At 44.7% G+C, this 22,343-nt stretch overlaps 1 protein-coding gene across 2 annotated transcripts in view; it reads right to left on the bottom strand.

Moving 5' to 3' along the window:
* Window positions 1-7,985: 7,985 nt before the first annotated feature.
* Window positions 7,986-22,343, bottom strand: part of PDE8A (phosphodiesterase 8A) — a 92,475-nt gene continuing 78,117 nt past the window's right edge. For both annotated transcript variants that reach the window (XM_081964732.1, XM_081964731.1), the window contains exons 14-22: window positions 21,736-21,900; window positions 21,151-21,199; window positions 19,612-19,747; window positions 18,469-18,667; window positions 15,647-15,864; window positions 14,596-14,728; window positions 11,225-11,392; window positions 10,031-10,160; window positions 7,986-8,895 (exon numbers count right to left, since the gene is read on the bottom strand). In XM_081964732.1, coding sequence (XP_081820858.1) covers window positions 8,789-8,895; window positions 10,031-10,160; window positions 11,225-11,392; window positions 14,596-14,728; window positions 15,647-15,864; window positions 18,469-18,667; window positions 19,612-19,747; window positions 21,151-21,199; window positions 21,736-21,900 — 1,305 coding nt within the window. In that variant the 3' untranslated portion in view covers window positions 7,986-8,788. The remainder of the gene's footprint in view (window positions 8,896-10,030; window positions 10,161-11,224; window positions 11,393-14,595; window positions 14,729-15,646; window positions 15,865-18,468; window positions 18,668-19,611; window positions 19,748-21,150; window positions 21,200-21,735; window positions 21,901-22,343) is intronic.

The following is a 22,343-nucleotide window of genomic DNA, read 5'->3' on the forward strand; positions in this document are numbered from 1 at the left end:
TGTCAATGGCCAGATTTAACGCATTCTTGGTTGATTGTGGCTTAATAAAATCCATGTCCTGGACTGCTCTTTCTCTTAAATTCCTTGTGTGTCTACCACACTTGGCCAAAGCAAGCATTATCCTACTCTACTCTACTCTACTCTACTCCACTCCACTCCACTCCACTCCACTCCACTCCACTCCACTTGTCTCCTTCCCTTTCCTTTCCTTCCCTTCCCTCTACCATCTTCCCTCCCTCCCTCCCTTCCTCTCCTCCCTCCCTCCCTTCCCTTCCCTTTCCTCTACCATCCTTCCTTCTCTCTGTTTCCTCCCTCCCTCTTTCCTTACATTTCTCTCCCCTCCTTCTCCCTCCCCTCCCCTTCACTCCCCCCTCCCCTCCCCTCCTGTCTTACCCTGTTCCATTCCATTTCATTCCAGCGCAACTATCAAATTTTCAGATCTGAAGCTGACAGCCTGCTCCCTCATTTAATTCCTTATCACTGATCCCAGGTTAATCCCTTGGATTAAACAAAAATCAAACCACCCTTCCCGTCAATGGCGTTTTTCGGATACACTGGTCTTCGATTCCCGGACACAAACATCTGGTTTCTAGCAACGTCAGGCTCCAATTTCCAAATGCACCAGATTTCTTTCGTTCTTCCAGTCCTTTCCCCAAACTTAAATATCATCTGTAAGGGGGATAGTAGAAGGGAGCATGAAAACTGGGATCCCTCTTCACGTCGGCCTTCCAACTTCCATGAAAACCATTTCCAATTTATTGTCCTTAAATCTTAGGGCCGTGATGGAGAACCTTTTCGGCCTTAGAGCAACTTCAGTTCAAGGGAAATCAGGTGTCCTCCAGAGCCAGGCCAGAATCTGGAGAACATTTTCCAGAGAAGTCCAAAAACAAACAAGCCCAACACCCCACCAACCAACCAGCTCTGTGCTCCATGCTCCATCCAGTTCCCCTTGAAAGAATTCCATCAGTTCAGCCACCCATGTGGCCCAATCAGGTTATGTTCTAGCTGCATACAGGAAGAGGGTTGCATGCCAATGTCCGTTAGTGGTTAATGCATAATGCTGGAATTTTCAGCTATAAGCAGCACTACATAGTATGGTGAATAAAACTGCAAATATTTGCAGTCAATACCGCAATATGTCAGAGATGTTTAATTACTTTAGGCTTACAATCTGTTGTGGTTCAAAGTAGATTGAGTCCTAACAGTTCAGCTTGGGTTATATTTCTTTCAAGCCCCCCATCCTCTCTTGTGCCCACCCAAAGCCGATGAATGGGTTGGACTTATTTAATATTTGTTTGGACTTGGTGTCCCTTTTCTCCTCCCCTTCCCCACGTTTTTTTTTGTTGTTGTTTTTAGCTAAAGAACATTCCACGCATGAAGAATCAAAGCATTTTTAATTCATCTGGCACTCGTCACAAACTGCTTCACTCTTCGGGATTGCATTCAGACCCCAGGTCCCATGCTGCACTTCCCAAATGTAGACGTGTAAACCAACAGAACCCTTGGTGATTTTGTTTGCATCGCTTTGATCAACGCCATTGGCTGTGGCCTCTTTGTGGGATGGGAAAGAACGTGGTTCAAGGGCACAAGACCCCATTTGTAAGTAGGACATCGCAGCTGCATGTCACATGGAGGCAGGTGACCTTAGGATTCTTGACGAATGAATCTTGTCTTTTTATGTACCCTGAGAGCCTTATGCACCAAAGACAAATTCCTTGTGTGTCCAATCACACTTGGCCAAAATAAAGAATTCTATTCTATTCTATCAGCAGGGCTGCCACAGCATCATCAGATGACATCCATGGGACCCCAAAAATACATTTCAAACAAAGAGGTGAGCTTGTGAGATGTGGTCATCTCAATGAGATTTTGGTGGTACTTAATGTTCTTTGAGTACCTGATGATTCTGAAGGCTGCTGAACCCATGATTTTTCATGACAAAGAAAGCCATCATCTCATAATTTACAAACCATAATTAACTAAAGCTCCAAAACTCAGTACGTGCTTCAACAATGATTTATAAATCAGGGGCTGGGTTTGTATCTCAGATGCTTCTCTGCAATGTGTGAATTCCACCAATCTAAGTCAACTTTGTGCAAGAGTCTTACAGCTGCATAACTCGTTTTGCAGAATTGTTGAGAAAGTAGAAACAAATAATCCCAAACAACTCCAATTAATTCTTTCAATGAAGGATGGAAGATCATACTAATACCACTCCATAAAGCCTTAGTAAGACCACACCTAAACTATTAAATCAGTTTTGGTCACCACACTATAAAAAAGATGTTGAGACTCTAGGAAATGTGCAGAGAAGAGCAACCAAGATGATTAGGGGACTGGAGACCAAAACATATGAAGAACAGTTGCAGGAACTGGGCACAGCTAGTCTAGTGAAGAGAAGGACCAGGGAGACAGGATAGCAGTCTTCCAATATTTGAGGGGCTTCCACAGAGAGGAAGGGGTCAAGCTATTTTCCAAAGCACCCAAAAGCCAGACAAGGAATAATGGATGGAAACTGAACAAGGAGAGATTCAACTTAGAAATAAGGAGAAATTTTCTGACAGTGAGAACAATCAACCCATGGAACAGAAGTTACCTTCAGAAGTTGTGGGGAGCTTCATCACTGGAAGCTTTCAAAAAGAGGCTGTGCTGCAACTTGTCAGAAATGGTGTAGGATCTCCTGCTTGGGTGGGGGGGTTAGACTAGATGACCTACAAGGTTCCTTCCAATGTTAATCTATAAACCATGCTTGTCTGAATGAGCTGGGCCTGCAACTTTAAGGGATTAATGGCATAGCTGCACTTCAGTAGATCCACACTGTCAATTCTCCTGTAAGTTTCCTGTTATTTATTTTCTACAGGCCTTTAATGTCCTTTCTCGTTGCCCATATGATTCAGCCATCCAGGAATGCTTCCAGAGAAATCAAATATTGATCAGGGGATGCTGAAATATTAACTACCATTTTGTTATTCAGCAATTATGTATCGCTTCTTTCCTTTCCGTGCAATTCAGACAGGAAAGAGTGTGGGGGGGGGGAATTGACTCATCAATATAGAAGCAACAGATTTCTTCCAAATAAAAATAAAAATGCTGTCACTCCAAATAAACTTCTACCCCGCGGAAAGGTTTTAATTAAGGCAACCTGTCAGCAAATTAGATTAATTTGCTTAGGAAAATGATGCCGCAATGCTCGGAAAACAACTCCACAAAAAGCTTTATAGACACGGCTATCTCCAAGGGCAGAAGAAAATAATGGTGAAGTCATATAATTACTGGAATCCAGATGCCAGTAAAAGGTTGGATCCGTTTTTCCCCACCAGCCAAGAATCAGTTCCCCAACAGGCTCAGATAGCGGAAGAGTTCTGTTAGCTCAATGGGAAGGAGCTCCCTGACTTACTGCTAGGTAAAGATAAAGGTTCCCCTCTCACATATGTGCTAGTCGTTCCCAACTCTAGGGCGAGGTACTCATCTCCATTTCAAAGCCGAAGAGCCAGCGCTGTCCAAAGACATCTCCGGGGGTCGTGTGGCGGGCATGACTAAATGCCGAAGGCGCACGGAATGCTGTTATCTTCCCACCAAAGGTGGTTCCTATTTTTCTACTTGCATTTTTTAACGTGCTTTCGAACTGCTAGGTTGGCAGAAGCTGGGACAAGTAACGGAAGCTCACCCCGTTACGGGGCACTAGGGATTCGAACTGCCGAACTGCCGACCTTTCTGATCAACAAACTCAGCATCTTGGCCACTGAGCCACCACATCCCCCTTACCTACTTACTAGTAGTAATAAGTAACCTTACTACTACTTTACTAATAATTGTGTTTGCAGTGAACAACCCAAGAAGATTGACGAGTACCTTCAAGAATTATGCACCCCCTGTTTTTTCAGGCACCCCCCCCCCCATTTCAGAGCTTTTGAGCCTTTGGAGATTAAATAGCCATGCAATATCCTGTACCCCAGTGGTAATTTGGCCTTGGGGAAGGAGAAGAAATGGAAGTAACAATGATTGTCTTATCTCCTATATATTGACTATGGTCAAGGAGCTATAGTTCCATCAAGATTGATTGTAGCATTGCTTTGTCAATGAAAACAGATTGACTCTGCAGGTGTGAAAGCCGTGTCTTTGCACTGTATTCACTACTCAGGACTCGGGATAAGCATCTGGGGCCCACTGACAATGGGACTGGAAGATCCATAAGTTCTAAGAGTAGAGGTCTTATTCTGTCCCAGTGACAGCTCTGGATTCAGGTCAGCCTATTTTGGTTGAAAAAACCTTTGGCTCAAGAACTCATTGTAAATCCAACTTCAGCAGTTGAAGTCTTAAAAAGGAAGAGATAAATGGAAAGGTGTAGTTTGGTGTAGTGGTTAAGGCACCAGGCTAGAAATCAGGAAATTGTCAGTTCTATGCTGCCTTAATGCAGAGAAGAGCAACAAAAGAGGATGAAAGAGAGCTGAAAGTTAAAACATGTGAAGAACGGTTGCAGGAACTGGGTATGTCTAGTTTAATGAAAAGAAGGACTAGGTGAGACATGATAGCATTGTTCCAATATCTCAGGGGTTGCCACAAAGAAGAGGGAGTCAAACTATTCTCCAAGGCACCTGAGGGCAGAACAAGAAGCAATGGGTGGAAACGAATCAAGGAGAGAAGCAACTTAGAACTGAGGTGAAATTTCCTGACAGTTAGAACAATTAATCAGTGGAACAACCTGCCACCAGAAGTTGTGAATGCCCCAACACTGGAGGTTTTTAAGAAGAGATTGGACAACCATTTGTCTGAAATGGTACAGGGTTTCCTCCTTGAGCAAGGGTCATGGACTAGACAAACTCCATGGTCTCTTCCAGTTCTATTCTAACGATTGATTGATCTTCTCTTAGGCATGAAAGCCAACTGGGGGACTCACCAGGAGACAGTGAGTTCTAATCAGTGGTGGGATGAAATAATTTAACAACTGGTTCTCTGCCCTAATGACCACCTGGATAGGCGGGGCTCGGTGGTCATGTGACTGTATGGGCATGGCCAACTCAATGTCACTCACGTCAATGGGCGCTTGGCGTTAGCTGTTACAATGTAATAAGGCTTAACCGGAGAAGCAGTTTCTGTAAGCAGAGCAATCAACATTAGGCTAGAAACAACACCAAAATGTTTCCTTCCTGCCTTCCTTACAGGATTAGCCCTGTAAAGTGGGGAAAAAACAAAAGGAGATTTCTTCTAACAACCGGTTCTCCAAACTGCTTAGAAAGTTAACAACTGGTTCTCCCGAATAGGTGCGAACCGGCTGAATCTCACCACTGGTTCTAATTCTGCTTTAGACATGAAACCAGCTGGGTGACTTTGAGCCAATCTTTCTGTCTTAGCCCTGGGAACCAGGGAAGGGCAATCTACTACTGAAACCTTGCCAAGAAAACTGCAGGGACTATCCAGTCTTTTGCCAGCAATTAAAAGAAAAGGGGGCGAGGGCAGAACTGATGACACACACAAATCAAACAAATGGAAAATAGAGAGAGGCAGAGGTCCCCTATGGAAAATTAAAAATCTGCAAGAGGAACGGGAAATGACAACCTGACAGAATACCTGCAAATAAACCCAACAAGACAGACACAGACTTGAGAGGATAATTAGAAGTTCAGGAAAAAACAACGGCTACCAGCCTGCCTTCCATTGAGGACCTGTACACTACACGAGTCAATAAGAGGGCCGTGAAAAGATCTACAGACCCCTCGCATCCTGGACATAGATTGTTGCAACTCCTACCCTCAAAATGGGCACTGCACACCAAGACAACTAGACACAAGGAGAGTTTTTTCTTGAACGCCATCACTCTGCTAAACAATTCCATCCCATCCCATCCCTAGCCCTAGCCCTAGCCCTATCCCCATTCCATTCCATCCTATCCCTATCCTATCCTTTCCTATCCTGTCTTGTCCTGCCCTGCCCTGCCCTGCCCTGCCCTGTCCTATTCTGTTCTAATGGTTCCTTGAGCCAGAAGAAGAAGAAGAAACTTTTTTTGGAGACATAATTTCTCTAAAATTAATAGATGACAGTGTGGAGCTGAGTAAGGGAGAGAAAGAATTTGGAAGTTAGGATATTGTAGATACATACATATAAATTTCAGACCAATTTCCTGCTGCCGTGGAAACCTATGCATTTCAGTACTATTAATATAGACGCATGTCCAAATCTGGAGTAATGGAAAGTTTTTGGGTTTCTCACAACACAGCTGAGCACCACGGGTGTCTGACGCAACTCAACGGCATGTCCTACTTTCTTTTTTCTTTTTTTTTTCTATTTTGCCCAAGGAATGAGGTTTAAGAAGGAATAAACATTATTATTAATAATAATAATAATAACAATAATTTTCAGAAGCCAAGCTGCATCAGTAGACACGAAGAACAAAGCAGGAAGAAAAGTTTCCACGGTTTATTTTTAAAAGGAAGGGTTTGATTTCAGAATATGAAATAGTGTGAGAGATTTGAAAAATAAATAAAGGGAAAACAGCCAAGAGGGAATGGCTAAACCTTTACAAAATATACATTTTAACTTCCCACTTCCAGCCCACCCACTCCCCCGCCCTTCTGCTATCCACTAGAAGAGTCTAGTCACTTTGCAAATATCTTGAAAATGTAGCATTTGCTATTTATTGTTTTTCTTCCTTTTTCTTAAAAAATAAAACTTTTCAAAGCCAGACCAGACATTTCTCAGGATGGGAACAGCATAACGTACATATATTTCAAAGGAAGCCCATCATCCCCACCACCTGGGCATCGGGTGGCTGCCTTTTGCCGAGGTATGAAGAAAACGGCCCCTGGGTGTAGGCCTGGCTGATTTAAGTTTCAAAAACAGCATAGACATTGATAAAGGGGATTTGGGAGAGGGACGACGTACAACACCGATCCCCAAACTACGGCCCATGGGCCAGATACGGCCCACCAATGCAAAGCAGCAGTGGGTTGCCAATTTTGTTACTATCGGTTTGGGCGTGCTCCTGCTCGGGTGTGGGCGGAGCCTCCAGCCACCGCTACTGGGCCAAACTTGGTCAAACTGGGAGCAACCCACCTCTAATGCAAAGTATCTGGCCCATGGAGTGATGGGATTCAGCCCCTCGCCCCCCACCCCTCACCGTCGGCCTTATCTTCCAACGAGCATCCATTTCAGCTGCACTTCCGGTTAGTTATTTCACCGGTCGAGCTCCACTTCTGATCACATTGCCGAAGAGTGCTGGGGAGGACCAGCTGACTGACGGGGGATCACACTAGTGCACCCATGTGATCTAAAGCCGGTGTGTGATTAGGGCCAGCTTGTAAAGTAGTGCTTTAAAAGTCTTTAAAAACGCTTTAAAAACAGCCTTGCGGGATATTTTTCACAGCCGTATGATCCAGGGCCAATAGGTGAGTAGGGGAGGGGCAAGTACAGCAAGGACAAAGGCAAAATGGACTGCTAAATTGGCCATGCCCACTTAGTCACATGACCACCCAGCCACACCCACCCAATCACATGACCACCTAGCCACGCCCACCCAGCCGGTCCAGCCCCCCCAACAGTCTGAGGGACCGTGAATCGGCCCCCTGTTGAAAAAGTTTGTGGACCCCCGATATAGAATATGATGAATACCCTACAACAGGGGCTGGGAATTTCCCAAGAATTTGTCTTTTAAAGAAATGGGCTGAGAAATTCAATTAATCTGAAGATCCCATGAGGATGCAGAATGCTGACCAAGATTTACCGGACTTCATTTCCCGAGCCTAATATCCACAGCAGAGACATACTAACAAGAGCCAAGTTGGGTAACCCCCTATTCAGTGCCATAGTAACTTCAAAGGGCTGCTTAACGAATGGCCGTACGTCAAGGACTCTCTGTAACATATAATAAAACCAAGATAGTCCTCTCTGTCTCCTAAAAAGTTGGGTTGACCGCACGGCCTTTTTTTTTTGCAATCGGCGAAGAAAAATGCATAATGAGTTAGGAATCACGAGAAACGGTAATGCCTCCATAGAAGTTGGCTTTGGCGTTTTATAGTCTTTACAAATTTTATAGAAAATATTCAACATCTAACAAAATAAATAAAACATATTTTAATCAGAGGTGCCTAACGATCAGCTTCGAAAAAATCTGCAGGGCCAAAGGGGAACGGAGGGTTAGGGTCCATTGGTTTACTTCCAATTGCTACTAAATTTTAAGAGAACGCGTTCTCAGTAGTGCTCGGGAACGAGTGATCGCGCTTTCAGCAACGTGAAAAAATACCGCTAAGTCCATTTGAGAAGATTTTTTTTAAAAAAAGGAAAGCTCCTTCACAAAGAGTCTGTATTGTCCATGTCTGATTTTTCTATGTAGCTGTTTCTGTTTCTTTTATTCTTTTAGTGCTCATGCTAAAGATTCCTCATCGTGGTTATGAATCCTCGCGGTGAGGGACATTTTCTCTCTCCTTCCCTTGCTGCTCTGAAGAACTTCACGCTGAGCTCTTCTAAGAAAAGGGCCTCTCCAAACGTCACTTCCAAGCGTGCGAATAATGCAAGCGATAAGGCTCACCCCAAAATTCACTCCGATACAGGCTTCTATCCAGTGTAATTCAGCTTGAAAAGTACGGCCACCTCCTCAATTGCTAGATGACGGATGGAGAAGAGGGTTCTTCTGATTTCCAAGCCCTTCAGATTGCCCAACGTCCCCGTAACGGGGAACAGAAAGGTCTTGCTCTTGTGCTGAAGTGACCAAACGCATCTGAAAATCCATAACCAAAGGAAAGTTTGGAGGAATCGACTTCCCGATGGAAGATACGCATGTCCAATCATCAGATAGCTATTCAGGAGGTGCCCGAAGAGTCCTCAGTTTCTTATCATCCAGCCCCTTCCAATACTTGAAGTTGTTGTCTAGGTGTTGCATCAGATTTGGTAAATCTGCAAAAGCTGGAAAAGACAATGGTGAAGTCATGGACACCTCTGGGAAAATGGATTCAAAGATGGAGAATGTTGGGGGCTTATTTTCTTAATTGTGGGGAAGGCTATGGGCAACCTACAGCTTCAGGGAAAGCAATAACACTTAGACTTATATGAGCCACGGTGACGCAGTGGTTAGAGTGCTCTACTGCAGGCTACTTCTGCTGACTGCCAGCTGACTGCAATTTGGCAGTTCAAATCTCCCCAGGTTCAAGGTTGACTGAGCCTTCCATCCTTCTGAGGTCGGTAAAAGGAGGACCCAGATTGTTGGGGGGCAATAGGCTGACTGTAAACCGCTTAGAGAGGGCTGTAAAAGCACTGTAAAGCGGTATATAAGTCTAAGTGCTATTGCTATATATGCTTCACCATACTTTACAGCCCTCTCTAAGTGGTTTGCAGAGTCAGCCTATTGCCCCCAACAATCTGGGTCCTCATTTTACCCACCTCGGAAGGATGGAAGGCTGAGTCAACTTTGAACCTGGTGAGATTCGAACTGCCAAATTCCAAGCAGCCGGCAGTCGGCAGAAGTAGCCTGCAGTACTGCGCTCTAACCAGTGAGCCACCACGGCTCTTAACAGAAAAGGAGCCGTTCCTCCTTTTTGGTACTCCCAAAGCTCTACCTGATCTTAAGGGCTGAAAACCGACAATGCCCTTTTCCATGATTTTGAGCTAGGAGGTCGATGAAACTCACCATCTAATAGAAGCCATAAAATAGTCACGCCTCCTTAAAACAACAAAGAGCATTCCATACACTCACCACAAAGATGGGTGAGGGTGCCAACGACCAAGTTACGATCATTTAGACCTGGCACCCCTGTTTTTTATGTTTCCCACTTCAAAACAGCAGAAAGCAACACTGCCATTGTTCAGTAGGGCATCACCAAGAGAGATAGTTAGAAGGAATTCAGAAGAGGTCACACAAAAATTAAAATCATCCTGGACCACAGGCTGCCCCTTTGAACGACCCAATCAGGACGATAGGTTGCCCTGTCCACCATAATCCACAAGCCACCCAATCAGTTGAAGAATATGCAAAAAGTGGAGCATCCCTACATGAACAGAGTTTTCTCCCTTTCTTCTGCGACAGAGAGAAGAAATGACTTACCATCCCAAGCATCAAACATGTCCGTGATGAAATAATCAATGAACGAGATTTGAGATTTAGGAATACTGCAGGTATTCCTGTCAAAAACCGGCATCACAACAGGCAAACCTTGCCTCTTCTCGTCGTCGGTCTGCAAAAAACAATAAACACAATTATGTGGTTTATTACTACTAACAATGTCTCCTCTAGTCCCCGTTAGTGTTGTGTAGCTGTGACCCTGGGGGAACGATGGGGAAGGCGCAAAATATCCACTTGTATATTTGAGAAATAAAGCAACAGGGCAAGAAACCGAAGTATCCCCAAAGGTGCTTTTTCAGGAAGCAACTGGACTTATCTGGTTTTTCTTTGAAGACATTTCGCTTCTCATGCAATAAGCTTCTTCGGATCTGACTGGATCAGAGGTCGTATTCAGCTGCTTCAGACCAGTTCACCCGAACTGGTTGCAGAAATCGCAGGTGGGCCACTCACCCGCCCTGGCTCTATGCCGTCCTACTTAGGCGTGTTTTTCAGGCTGGGCCAGAGATGGGTTGCTGCCGGTTCGGTCCAGTTTAGCTGAACCGCTAGTGGAATTCAGGCCAGGGTCGCAGAACCAGCAGCTACAGAGGCCTACCACGCCCCCAAACCGGTTCCATCCTTGCTTCTTGGCCGCCGCCATTTTGGATTTTAGTGACTGCGCATGCGCGCAGAACAATTTACATTGAATAGTGCACGTTATCGGCAGTAATGCCAGCAGCAACCCATCCCTGGGCCGGGCACATGCACAGAAGGCATGCACGCATGAGCACAAAGCACATGCATGGAAGGCCGTGCACATGTGTGGAAAAGGAGCATGCACCTGCGAATCGGCGGTAACGAAATGTGAAACCTGCCGCTGAACAGGATGGTAGGGAATAGAAGGATTTATCCTCCTTGCAGAGAGTTGGTCATTTGCATTCTTTTAGAGAGTCATTGAGGCCACTTGGAGGCCATTTCAAGGCTACTTTGTCTGTGTCATCATGATCTGGATGACTGAGAATCTCCTTAGACATAAACCGAGGTATCATTTTTTTGAATGAGGGGGCAAGGACTCAAGGGCTACCAAAGGAGATTTAGAGGCCACTGAAGTCTGGGGAAAGTCTCGCCTCCATCTCCCTTTTCATCACCTGGGAAAAATGATGACTGACATCCAGTGGGAAGTTCTTCCGCTTAACTCACCTGTGCAAAATACTCCTCCGAGATCCGACCAGCCCACTCAATGCACTGTTCCAACGAACGGCAGGGGTTGGAAACATCCGCACACTTAATTAGCATCCGTTTGATCAGGATTCGATTCTCAGCAGACGTGAGGACGTTTTTGATGGGATCCCCATCGCCATTGGTACTCTTAAGGAAACAAAATGTACAAACATTGTCCATAAAGTTCCATCTTAAAATTCCATTTTCGATTAAACAGTGTGTTGTCTGGGGACAAAGAGTTTTAGGAAATAGAAATCAAAATATTTACAACGATGTTCATTAGATTAATATTGAGTCAATAACAACAACAACAATCATAATCATAATGTTTATTTATCCATTTGAACATACCTCCCTTATATCATTGATCCTTTCCCTATAATTTCTCTGTTTCCAACTTCTGTTTTTATCAGCTAACTATTGATAGCTTGGACAATCCGGAACTGTGCCACCTGCGGTCTGATCTCAGCATTGTACACAAAATTGTCTGCTACAACGTCCTAACTGTCAATGACTACTTCAGATTCAACCGCAATAATACACGGGCAAACAATCGATACAAACTCAAGGTAAACCACTCCAAACTCAATTGCAGAAAATACGACTTCAGCAACAGAGTGGTCAACATCTGGAATGCTCTACCTGACTCTGTTGTTACATCCTCAAACCCCCACAGCTTCAACCTTAAACTATCTACCATGGACCTCGCCCCATTCCTAAGAGGTCTGTAAAGGGGGCGTGCATAAGGGTAACAGCGTGCCTACCATCCCTGTCCTACGGTCTCCATTTATCTGTATTTACTTCCTTTGTTCATGTTTATGTTCATACCTACACTGGAAGAAAGAAAGGAAGGAAGGAAGGAAGGAAGGAAGGAGGGAGGGAGGGAGGGAGGGAGGGAGGGAAGGAAGGAAGGAAGGAAGGAAGGAAGGAAGGAAGGGAAGGGAAGGGAAGGGAAGGGAAGGGAAGGGGAAGGGAAGGAGGGAAGGGAGGGAGGGAAGGGAGTGGTAGGGAAGGGGAAGGGGAAGGAAGGGAGGGAAGGAAGGAAGGAAGGAAGGAAGGAAGGAAGGAAGGAGGGAAGGGAGGGAAGGAAGGAAGGAAGGAAGGAAGGGAAGGAAGGAAGAAAGAAAGAAAGAAAGAAAGAAAGAAAGAAAGAAGAAGAAAAAAGAAAAAAGAAGGAAGGAAGGAAAGAGATAAGGAAGGAAAGAAAGAAAGAAAGAAAGAAAGAAAGAAAGAAAGAAAGAAAGAAAGAAAGAAAGAAAGAAAGAAAAAGAAAGAAAAGAAATATGCTGGGTAAGATTATTTTTGATCTGTTTAAACAATTCAGATTGACGCGCATTGTGATTTGCTCCAATTTATCCTTCCATTTCTATACAGATTTTAGTCTGGAGAAACGCGTGACTTTTAAACGGAGCTCATGAATGGGAAAGGTTGCTACACACTAGGAAGCCGTCCCAATAATCTGAACATCTCAGTTCCCATCCTAGACTCAGCCTCTTCGTGAGGTCTTTCTCATTTCCCCCCCTCCAAATGGTGTCTTTGAGAGTTTTCCAACGTTTGTCCAAAAACTGCTGGGATAACTAAAGGAATTGGAGCTTCAGCTCCTGTTTTGAAATAGTTGGGCTTGGTCGAGATTTTTGCTGAATAAATGGAAACAGTTCATGGGACGCTCAAAGAAGCCCTTTGTGAAGAGCGCAGAAACGGTCTCCTCCCGCAAAGGCTTCTAAAAGTGCTACCAATGCAAAGGAAGCCTTCAATCCACCGTGCAAAAGTAAACAGCAGAGTGAAAAAAGCGGGGGGCGGGGGGGGCGGGGGGGCTAAGGGAAGCTGAATTTTCAGCAAGTCTGTTTCTCCCAGAACGTCAGAAAGGGCAAAGATTTCTTTTCACGAAGGAGGTGAGTTCTCAAAAGCATCGCAACCTCAATTGGAACAGGGCAAGTTCGTTCTTTGGGAAAAGGGCAGATCCCTGGTCTTAAAAAAACAACAACACCCAAATTTAGAAACTTTGCAAATCCTCAAATTTTGAAAAGATTTCCTCCTCAGCTGTTTTGTGGGAATGAAGTAGCCAACGCGCCAAAATCCACATCTCCAGAACCTGGAGCATTAGACGTAGTAAAAGACATACCGTATGTTTTGGAGTATAAGACGAGATGCACCTTTTTCCCCTCGAAAAAGAGGGTGAAAATCTGGGTGCGTCTTATACACGGAATACAGAATTTTTGGCCTAGTAAAACCCCATCCCCTTTGCAAAAACAGCCATGCACAGCCTTTAGGAGGCTTCCAGGGTGCTCCTGGGGGCTGGGGGGGGGGCAAAAATAAGCGAAAAATGGGCCTTTTCTTTGCTTGTTTTTTTGCCCCTCCCTAGCCCCCAGGAGCACTCTATAAAGGCTATGCATGCTCTTTTTTGACAAAAAAAATGGCCCGTTTTCGTGAAAAACAGGGCGTTTTCGGGAGGTCTGCAGACCTCTTCAAAATCTTGGTGCATCTTATACTCCAAAAATACAGCAATTGTTTCAAATTGGAATAAAATGGGGAAAGGCTCACTCCCCCCCCCCCCCACGCTGAAAGAATATCCGTTCAAATGCCCTTTTTAAATTAAAAGCAAAGAACAAAACAAAGGCTCCCTCTGAGATTGACTCACAAGGAAGACGCTTTGCAAATTGCCCCTTGTAGCGTTCTTTACTGTACTTTTCTACTGATGCTTTCCTCTCTGACATAGCTTAGGTCAGGGGTGTCAAACTCAAGGCCTGGGGGCCGGATCCGGCCAGCAGGGTGCTTAGATCTAGCCCATGGGACAATCCAGGAAACAGCAAAGGACTGGCCCGTAGGGCCTCTGCCAGCGAAAACGGAGCTGGGGAGGGCTGCGTGCCGCTCTCCCGAACATCATTTTCGCTGGCAGAGGGTTGGAGGAGGTCATTGCAGCTGAAAGCAGAGCTCGCGAGGGCCCGGGGGCAGCACTCCCAAACTCCATGTTTGCTGGCAGAGGATTGCAGGAGGCCATCGCAGCTGAAACGGAATTTGGGAGCCTGTTTTCGCTGGCAGAGCGCTTGGGCCAACACAGGTGCCCCGGACATGAGTGATGGCAAGCTGGCCACGCCCACCCGGCCCCCGAGGTCAAACACAACCCTGATGCGGTCCTCAATGAAATCGGGGTGGTGGGGAGGTGGTGAATAGATCTTATGGAGTGAAAAATACAGTATCTCCCTTTTGCAACTTTACACACGTTTATTTCTAAACATTTCTCTGGTTTTTTCCTCTGTCTTTGATTAGCCGGAAATAATAAGAAGAATTCGTTTCTAAATATATTACAGCTTCTTTTGCTTTCTTTTTTACTTCTTGGTAGGACTTCTTACCCCATTATCTTCCAGGGCAGCCAATGGCTTGTTGATGCTGTTGGCAAATTTGTTAACGTGCTCAAAATGTTTGGTCATTTCCGTGGCCAAGACCATGTCAATAATGGCTTGTCGGAGAGTTCGGTATTCATTCCTAGATAAAAGAAGACAAAAGGGGAAAAATAGGTGGAATTTTGTTGTTTTAGTAGGACTATCTATCTATCTATCTATCATCTATCTATCTATCTATCATCTATCTATCTATCTATCTATCTATCTATCTATCTATCTATCTATCTATCTGTCTCTGTCTCTATATCTCTATCTTTATCTATCTCTCTCTCTATCTATCTATCATCTATCTATCTATCTATCATCTATCTATCTATCTATCTATCTATCTATCTATCTATCATCTATCTATCTATCTATCTATCTATCTATCTATCTATCTATCTATCATCATCTATCTATCTATCATCATCATCTATCTATGCTGGTCTTGTTGTATTCGGGTTTTTGTGTGTGTGTATATGTTCCAGCATAACTCTGGAACGCCTTGAGCAATTTCAACCAAACTTGGTACAAATATGACTTACTCTCTGGAAACAAATACTATGGGGGTAAGACACCCCTGGAGGGGATGTTCTGTTAAGATACAGCCTGTTGTGCCTTAAAATGGCTTCTACTGTACTGCTGTAAAATGGCTTCTACAGTGCAGTGGAGTTGCCATGGTAATATCTTCATAGTACTCCACAAGGGGCTCCCTCTGGTAAAGGGGAAAATCCAACATTAGAAATTATGTTTGGTCTGGATAATTTCTCCCTATAAATAAATACCAGGGCAATGTCGGGTTCTCGACTAGTATTAATATATAATTTAAAGCTTAATTAAATTATATATTTATTGATATATAAATGAGCCACAGTCCTTATATCTTTCCCCTTGAAATGCTCATCTCCCTCCATCGCTACTCTTCCGTATATCGTCATGCAGTCCAAACAAATCCTTTTCCAAAACCATGTCAGCAGCGCAAACCCTTTCAAAGAATCCCGGCATCTTAGGAACCTACCTCTCCATGTTTTTAAAAATGTTGCATTTATCATCCCGGGTGGTGATCTGGAAAGCCAGTGCCGCGTGATGGCTTTCCAACACCGCGGTGTCATTATACAAAATGGCCAGTTCGCTTCCGGCATTGCACAGGAAAGAATTGGTTCTCCCCGGATGATCCACATCGTGGACGGTGGCAGCTATCAAGGCAGCAACTTCGTCAATGGGATCCAAGGTTTGCTGAGAAGGAGAAGAGAGAGAGAGAGGCTAGGAGAGGCTCAGGAAGAGAGAGACTCCGTTTAATGTTGGAAAGATGGATACTGTGACAGTCGCAGTTCAAGAACGTCCCCTCTGTTCTGACCGAGGCTTCCCAAGAACAGGAAGCAAACTCCTTGTCCTGACAAAAAAACCCTTTTATTAATTGACTGTGAATTCTTTTCATTCACATCCCGCAAAGTCTTTCAAGGGAGGATTTACAGTCACAGACCTTATCTGGCTTGGAGAGCTGCCAGGCCGATATCTCGGCTCTCTGAGTCTCGGAGAGTCACAAACCAATTGAGCGAACTAATTGTCTCCTGCAAACTCCACTCCCCTTTCGCGCCTCTTTTATTTCCTCTGGGAGGGGCCATTCATCGTCCACCTGTGGCTTTACTCCTGAGTCGACCCCATTCCTTAATTGTTCCCTTCTCCTGACAGCTCTGCGCATGCGCACATCAGCTCCAGCTGTTCTTCTGCCTCACTCATGTCTGACTCTGAAGGCAGCTGATAGCTGGCATACGGCATACATCTCTGGCCCCACTCTGCCTCCGACACAGAGCCCTCATCAGAGCCTTCCCCAGAGTCTAAGACTGGGCCATGTTCCTCCCTAACCTCCTCACTGTCTGAATCTGCTACCAGCTCCACTGGCGGGCCACAACATCCTCAGGAAATTTCAAGGCACCTGGGATGATCTCATTGCAGTCACACCGGAAGCAGTTAGATGGTTAGCTTTTATCATTTTTTTTTACATATAATGTGTTTTATTAGAACAGGGACGCATTGGCTCAGTGACTAAGATGCTGAGCATGTCGATCAGAAAGGTCAGTAAAATGCAAGTAGGAAAATAGGGACCACTTTGGTGGGAAGGTAACAGTGTTCTGTGCACCTTTGGCATTTAATCATGCCAGACACATGACCACGGAGACGTCTTTGGACAGTGTTGGCTCTTCGGCTTTGAAACAGAGATGAGCACCGCCCTCTAGAGTCGGGAACGACTAGCACATATGTGCAAGGGGAACCTTTACCTTATCAGTGACCTCTGTAGATGTCATACACTAAATAAAATAAAAATTAAATTTAAATTTTAAAAAAATATTGTCATGGACTTTATATAAAGCCCTGACATTCATGGACAAGATGCCGGAATGCCAAAGTATCCAGAAATGTAAACAATCTTAAAGGCAGTGGTCGGGAACAGCTTAGTAATAGGAAGGGGAAAAAATTCTAAAATAGCTCAATGAGAAATCAGCTGCCGCCACAAAATGCTATCTGGCATTTATGGGCGGGATGGAAAATTGGAGGTTGGGAAAAGGAGCAGATTATGAGATGGAGCAACCTGGAAGAAGCCATTCTACACTGAACTTTGCTATTCCACCCCTTGCTCTTTCCCATAAGTTATCCTCGTGGAAGGTTTGTTCCTCGTGCAAGAAAGAAACTCACAGGAAGCTTCCATTGAATTTTTTTAAATTGCATTTCTTTGGCCACCCTAGCATTTTCCTTAGAACATGAAGTTCACCCAAACCTCAAATATGGCTTGAATATTCACAGAGCTGAATACAGAGGTGTTCAAACTTGACAGCTTTAAGACTTGTGGACTTCAACTCCCAGAATTCCTACTCCAGTCATGTTGGCTCAGGAACTCTGGCATTGAAGTGTGCAAGTCTTAAAGCTGTCAAGTTACAAGACCCTTGCACCCTTAACCCTTTAGAAAAAAACCTCCAGGGGTGTTCAAACTTGACAGCTTTAAGACGTGTGGACTTCAACTCCCAGAATTCCTCCTCTCGATCTTCATCTTGATGATGTGCGGACGGGCGGGGGGAGGGAGCTGGAACCGGTTCTAAACGGCACTGTAGATTTGTGGAACCTCTTCTATAGAAGAGGTTAGAACTGGCAGGAACCCACCCGTGGTGTTGGAGCACACACAACTTCCGAAGACAAGCCGTTCCATTGGTTAATTGTTCTCATTGTTAGAACCTTGGAGGTCTTCTAATCCAACCCAAGAAGTCACCCTATGCATGTCATGGCGAACCTATGGTACATGTGCCACAGGTGGTACGCAGAACACTCTCTGTGGGCATGCCAGCTTTCGCCCCAGCTCAGCTCCACCATGCATGTGCATGCACCACCCACCAATCAGCGGGTTTTCAGGTCTCTGCCACGCATGGACAGGGGCAGGGCACATGCAGGAGACGCATGCACAGGGGCTGCGGGGCGATTGAAAATGCATGAGTGGGGGCGAGCATGGGGGTGCAGCGCATGTACAGGAGGGTGGACAGGGAGTGTTGCTTGCGCATTGCATTATGGCACATAAGGACAAAAAGGTTAGCCATCCCTGCCCTATACCATTCCAGAAAAATAGCTGTCTAATCTTTTCTTTAAAACTTCCAGTGATGGAGCATTCACAATTTCTGGAGGCAAGTCGTTCCACTGATGAATTGTTCTCACGGCCAGGAAATTTCTCCTTGGTTCTAGGTTGGGTCTCTCCTTGAACCAACTCTTCTTTCCATCCATCGCTTCTTGTCCTGCCTGCTTTGGAGAAAGGCTGACCCTCCTCTGCTGGGGGGGGGGGCAGCCCCGTAGACTTACTTTTACTCTTTCTTTCGAAAGGAAATAGGCCGTGGCGTGGAGCACATCCGCCGAGTGGGTTGAATTGTGGTAAGAGTTGGATAAGTGATAATTGGCTTCTATGACTTGCAACCAAGACCTCAGCGTCGACTCGGAGCAACCAAGAAACTCACAGATCCGAAAGCGAGCAAACAATTTGAGACCAAGATAAACTAAAGGCCTGGAGGGAAGAAATTTTTTAAAAAGGTAATTTGTTTTCCGCTATTCTTACTGCACCAAAAGCCAAATAAACAGTAAGATGATTAAGAGCCCTTAGACAGGTGATCTGTCGAGAATCGGAGGTGGCATTCAGCCGGTTCTGACCAGTTCTGGAGAACCGGTAGCGGAAATTTTGAGTAGTTTGGAGAACCGGCAAATACCACCTCTGGCTGGCCCCGTCCCCATCTATTTTCTGCCTCCCGAGTCCCAGCTAATTTTGCAGTATCCTTCCCCTGGAATGGGGAGGGAATGGGGATTTTGCAGTATCTTTCCTCTGGAGTGGGGAGGGAATGGGGATTTTGCAGTATCTTTCCTCTGGAGTGGGGAGGGAATGGGGATTTTGCAGTATCTTTCCTCTGGAGTGGGGAGGGAATGGGGATTTTGCAGTATCCTTCCTCTGGAGTGGGGAGGGAATGGGGATTTTGCAGTAGCCTTCCCCTGGAGTGGGGAGGGAATGGGGATTTTGCAGTATCCTTCCTCTGTAGTGGGGAGGGAATGGGGATTTTGCAGTAGCCTTCCCCTGGAGTGGGGAGGGAATGGGGATTTTGCAGTATCCTTCCTCTGGAGTGGGGAGGGAATGGGGATTTTGCAGTAGCCTTCCCCTGGAGTGGGGAGGGAATGGAGATTTTACAGTATCCTTCCCCTGGAATGGGGAGGGAATGGGGATTTTGCAGTAGCCTTCCCCTGGAGTGGGGAGGGAATGGGGATTTTGCAGTAGCCTTCCCCTGGACTGGGGACCTAATGGAGATTTTACAGTATCCTTCCCCTGCCACGCCCACCAAGCCACACCCACCAAGCCACACCACGCCCACCAAGCCACGCCCACAGAACCAGTAGTAAAAAAAAATGAATCCCATCACTGCCCAGAATTCTGCTCCTGTGTGTTTCTTTGCTTCTCCTACAAACCTTTTATGAGTTGCAGCCTCCAACTCGAAAATATTAAAATCCCAGTCTTGTTCATTTTCCATTGCTTGAGCTATTCGGGGAGGGATGTCGTTTAGGGAAATGGGTGAGATCAAACTTCCCGGTACTTGATGGGTTTCTTTAAAAACGAAGAGAGAGGGAGGAAGGTATTACAGGCACACCTGGATCACTCATGAGAAAACAAAACCAGGAACAAACTGGTCTTACATAAAACAGGTAAGGGTAACCAGGTACAGGTAATCCTCGACTTACGACCACAAGTGAGTTCAAAATTTCCATCACTAAGCAAGAACAGTTATTAAGTAAGTTTTGACCCGCTTTCTGACTTCTCTTGCCGCAGTTGTTAAGTGGATCATTGCAGTTGTTAATACAGGTTAGTCCTCAACATACAATCCCAATTGAGCCCAAATTGAATGTTGCTATAAGGAGGAAATTTTGCCCTATTTTGCAACTTTTCTTGCCGCAGTATCCAGCCCGGTTTTTGCTCATTTCTGCCCTCCCCAGCCCCCAGGAGCTCTCTGAAAGCCTCCTAAAGGATCTGCACGGCCATTTTGGTGAAGGGGGCAGGACTTCGGGAGGCAAAAAATGCTGTGTCCGATGTATAAGACGCATCCAGATTTTCAGCCTCTTTTTGGAGGGGAGAAGGTGCGTCTTATACTCCCAAAAATACGGTAAATGGTTACTAAAATTTGATAAAAGCAATTTAAAATGGAATTGGAATAAAATACGATTTAAAATAGAATTGAAATAAAATACGATTTAAAATGGAATCGGAATAAAATATAGTCTAAAATGAAATTGGAATAGAAAACAATAATTTAAGACGTAGATAAAATATGATAAAATTATATTTCGGTGTCACCCCTGCAATTTACCCCCACATATGCAGATCTCAACCGAACCATTTTGTTTTAAGTACTGTGCTGTGTTAAATATTATTTTCCGGTTCTGGCCGCACATAAAGTAAGTGGTTTTGATACAGAGATCCATATGGGAGAATATCTGAATGATTCTCCTCTTCCAATCAGAAAGACCACTCCATTAAATGGAAGTTTTTTGAGAGGGCAAAAATGGAGGAAAATACGATCTGTCTTTCTTTATCACTTAGAGCATCTAAGGTGACAGAATGTGTCCTTATAAAACACGAAAAACCTGGAGACTACTTTCTTGGCCAAATGGTTTTGCTTTAACTTCAAGAACTCATCTCCATCTTCTCTTTTTTCCTCCTCCTTATGTTTTGTCTATTAGGCCTGCGAGCTGGCTGGTTATCTTCCAAATATTTACCAAACTTTAAGCCTCCTTAGCAAACGAGATACCCTTTCAAAACGATATGCCTCTTTAAAATGGCATATTTAGCTTTTCTGCCTGACTAACAAGGTCTGATGACAGAGCAGTAATTACGCAACCCTGCACATTGCTTATTTGTTTGTCCCTCTTCAAAATAATTTTGGGCTGTGCTATACCCAAAATGAAATTGCTGAAGATCACACATATCTATTAGGGGTAAAGGACGGTACTTACGCTTTGCGGATAATATGTATTCGTTCCCTGATAATCTTCGTAGTCCATCCTATGGAACAAAGTAGAAAAGAAGGTAGAATGAAATAAAAACCCTTCTTAAATTTATACCTTTGGGATAGGGAATCAAATGAAAGGAATATAAAATCAGAAAGTGTTGTTGGAACCCTCTATCGACCTGTATCTAGTCAAGAAGCAAGAACTAGGTTTTCAACAGGTTGGAGCTAAGCAAATTCTGTCATCACTGATCCTAAAACAAATATATTAATTATCACTCTCCCTCCCACCATCCACTTTTAAGGAATCTGGAATCTCTTGCATCAGAGTGGAGTCAGAGCACCTGGATGGAGCTGAGCATTTACTGGCCAGCCGCCCTTTCTAACGCCTATGTGGTGTTCACAGCAGACAATTACTCATTGCGCCCAGAGAGAGAAATATCTACCTAGAATCGAACTCATTGCCTTCTGATTGTGAGGTGAGAGCTCCACCACTAGGCCACCATACCGCTCCTATCACTTAATTAGCTTTAAAAATGACATGTGGAAGGCCCAGTAAACGAACAAATTCAAATACTTCTATTTCAATTACCGTCATCAAACCACCAACAAGGTCATTTGTGTGTGGATCTTCATCTTTGGTGCCAAGCTGTGGAGAATACAACTCAGTAGTCCTCAAGATCTCCAGGACTCTATCCAATGCTTCAGCCACTGGCATGGGACTGCTTTCTTGGGCAGCGTTGATAATATTTATTACCTAAATGGAGAAAGAAAGAAAGAAAGAAAGAAAGAAAGAAAGAAAGAAAGAAAGAAAGAAGGAAGGAAGGAAGGAAGGAAGGAAGGAAGGAAGGAAGAAAGAAAGAAAGAAAGAAAGAAAGAGAAAGCTCTATTTACCTAATGATAATACATGTTCCCTTTTCCTTAACTTGAAGAGTCAAGAAACAATGCAAAGCAATAGCAATAGCACTTACTTATATACCGCTTCACAGTGCTTTACAGCCGTCTCTAAGCGGTTTACAGAGTCAGCCTGTTTTCCCTAACAATCTGGGTCCTCATTTTACTGACCTCGGAAGGATGGAAGGCTAAGTTCAACCTTGAGCAGGTGAGGATTGAACTGTTGGCAGTTGGCAGAATTAGCCTGCAATACTGCATTCTAACACCTGCGCCACCATCATCACCAGGCAAAGACATAGGAGTTTT

The sequence above is a fragment of the Natrix helvetica genome (genome assembly GCF_964273705.1).
Source record: "Natrix helvetica genome assembly, chromosome: 12".
Classification (NCBI taxonomy): Eukaryota; Metazoa; Chordata; class Lepidosauria; order Squamata; family Natricidae; genus Natrix; species Natrix helvetica.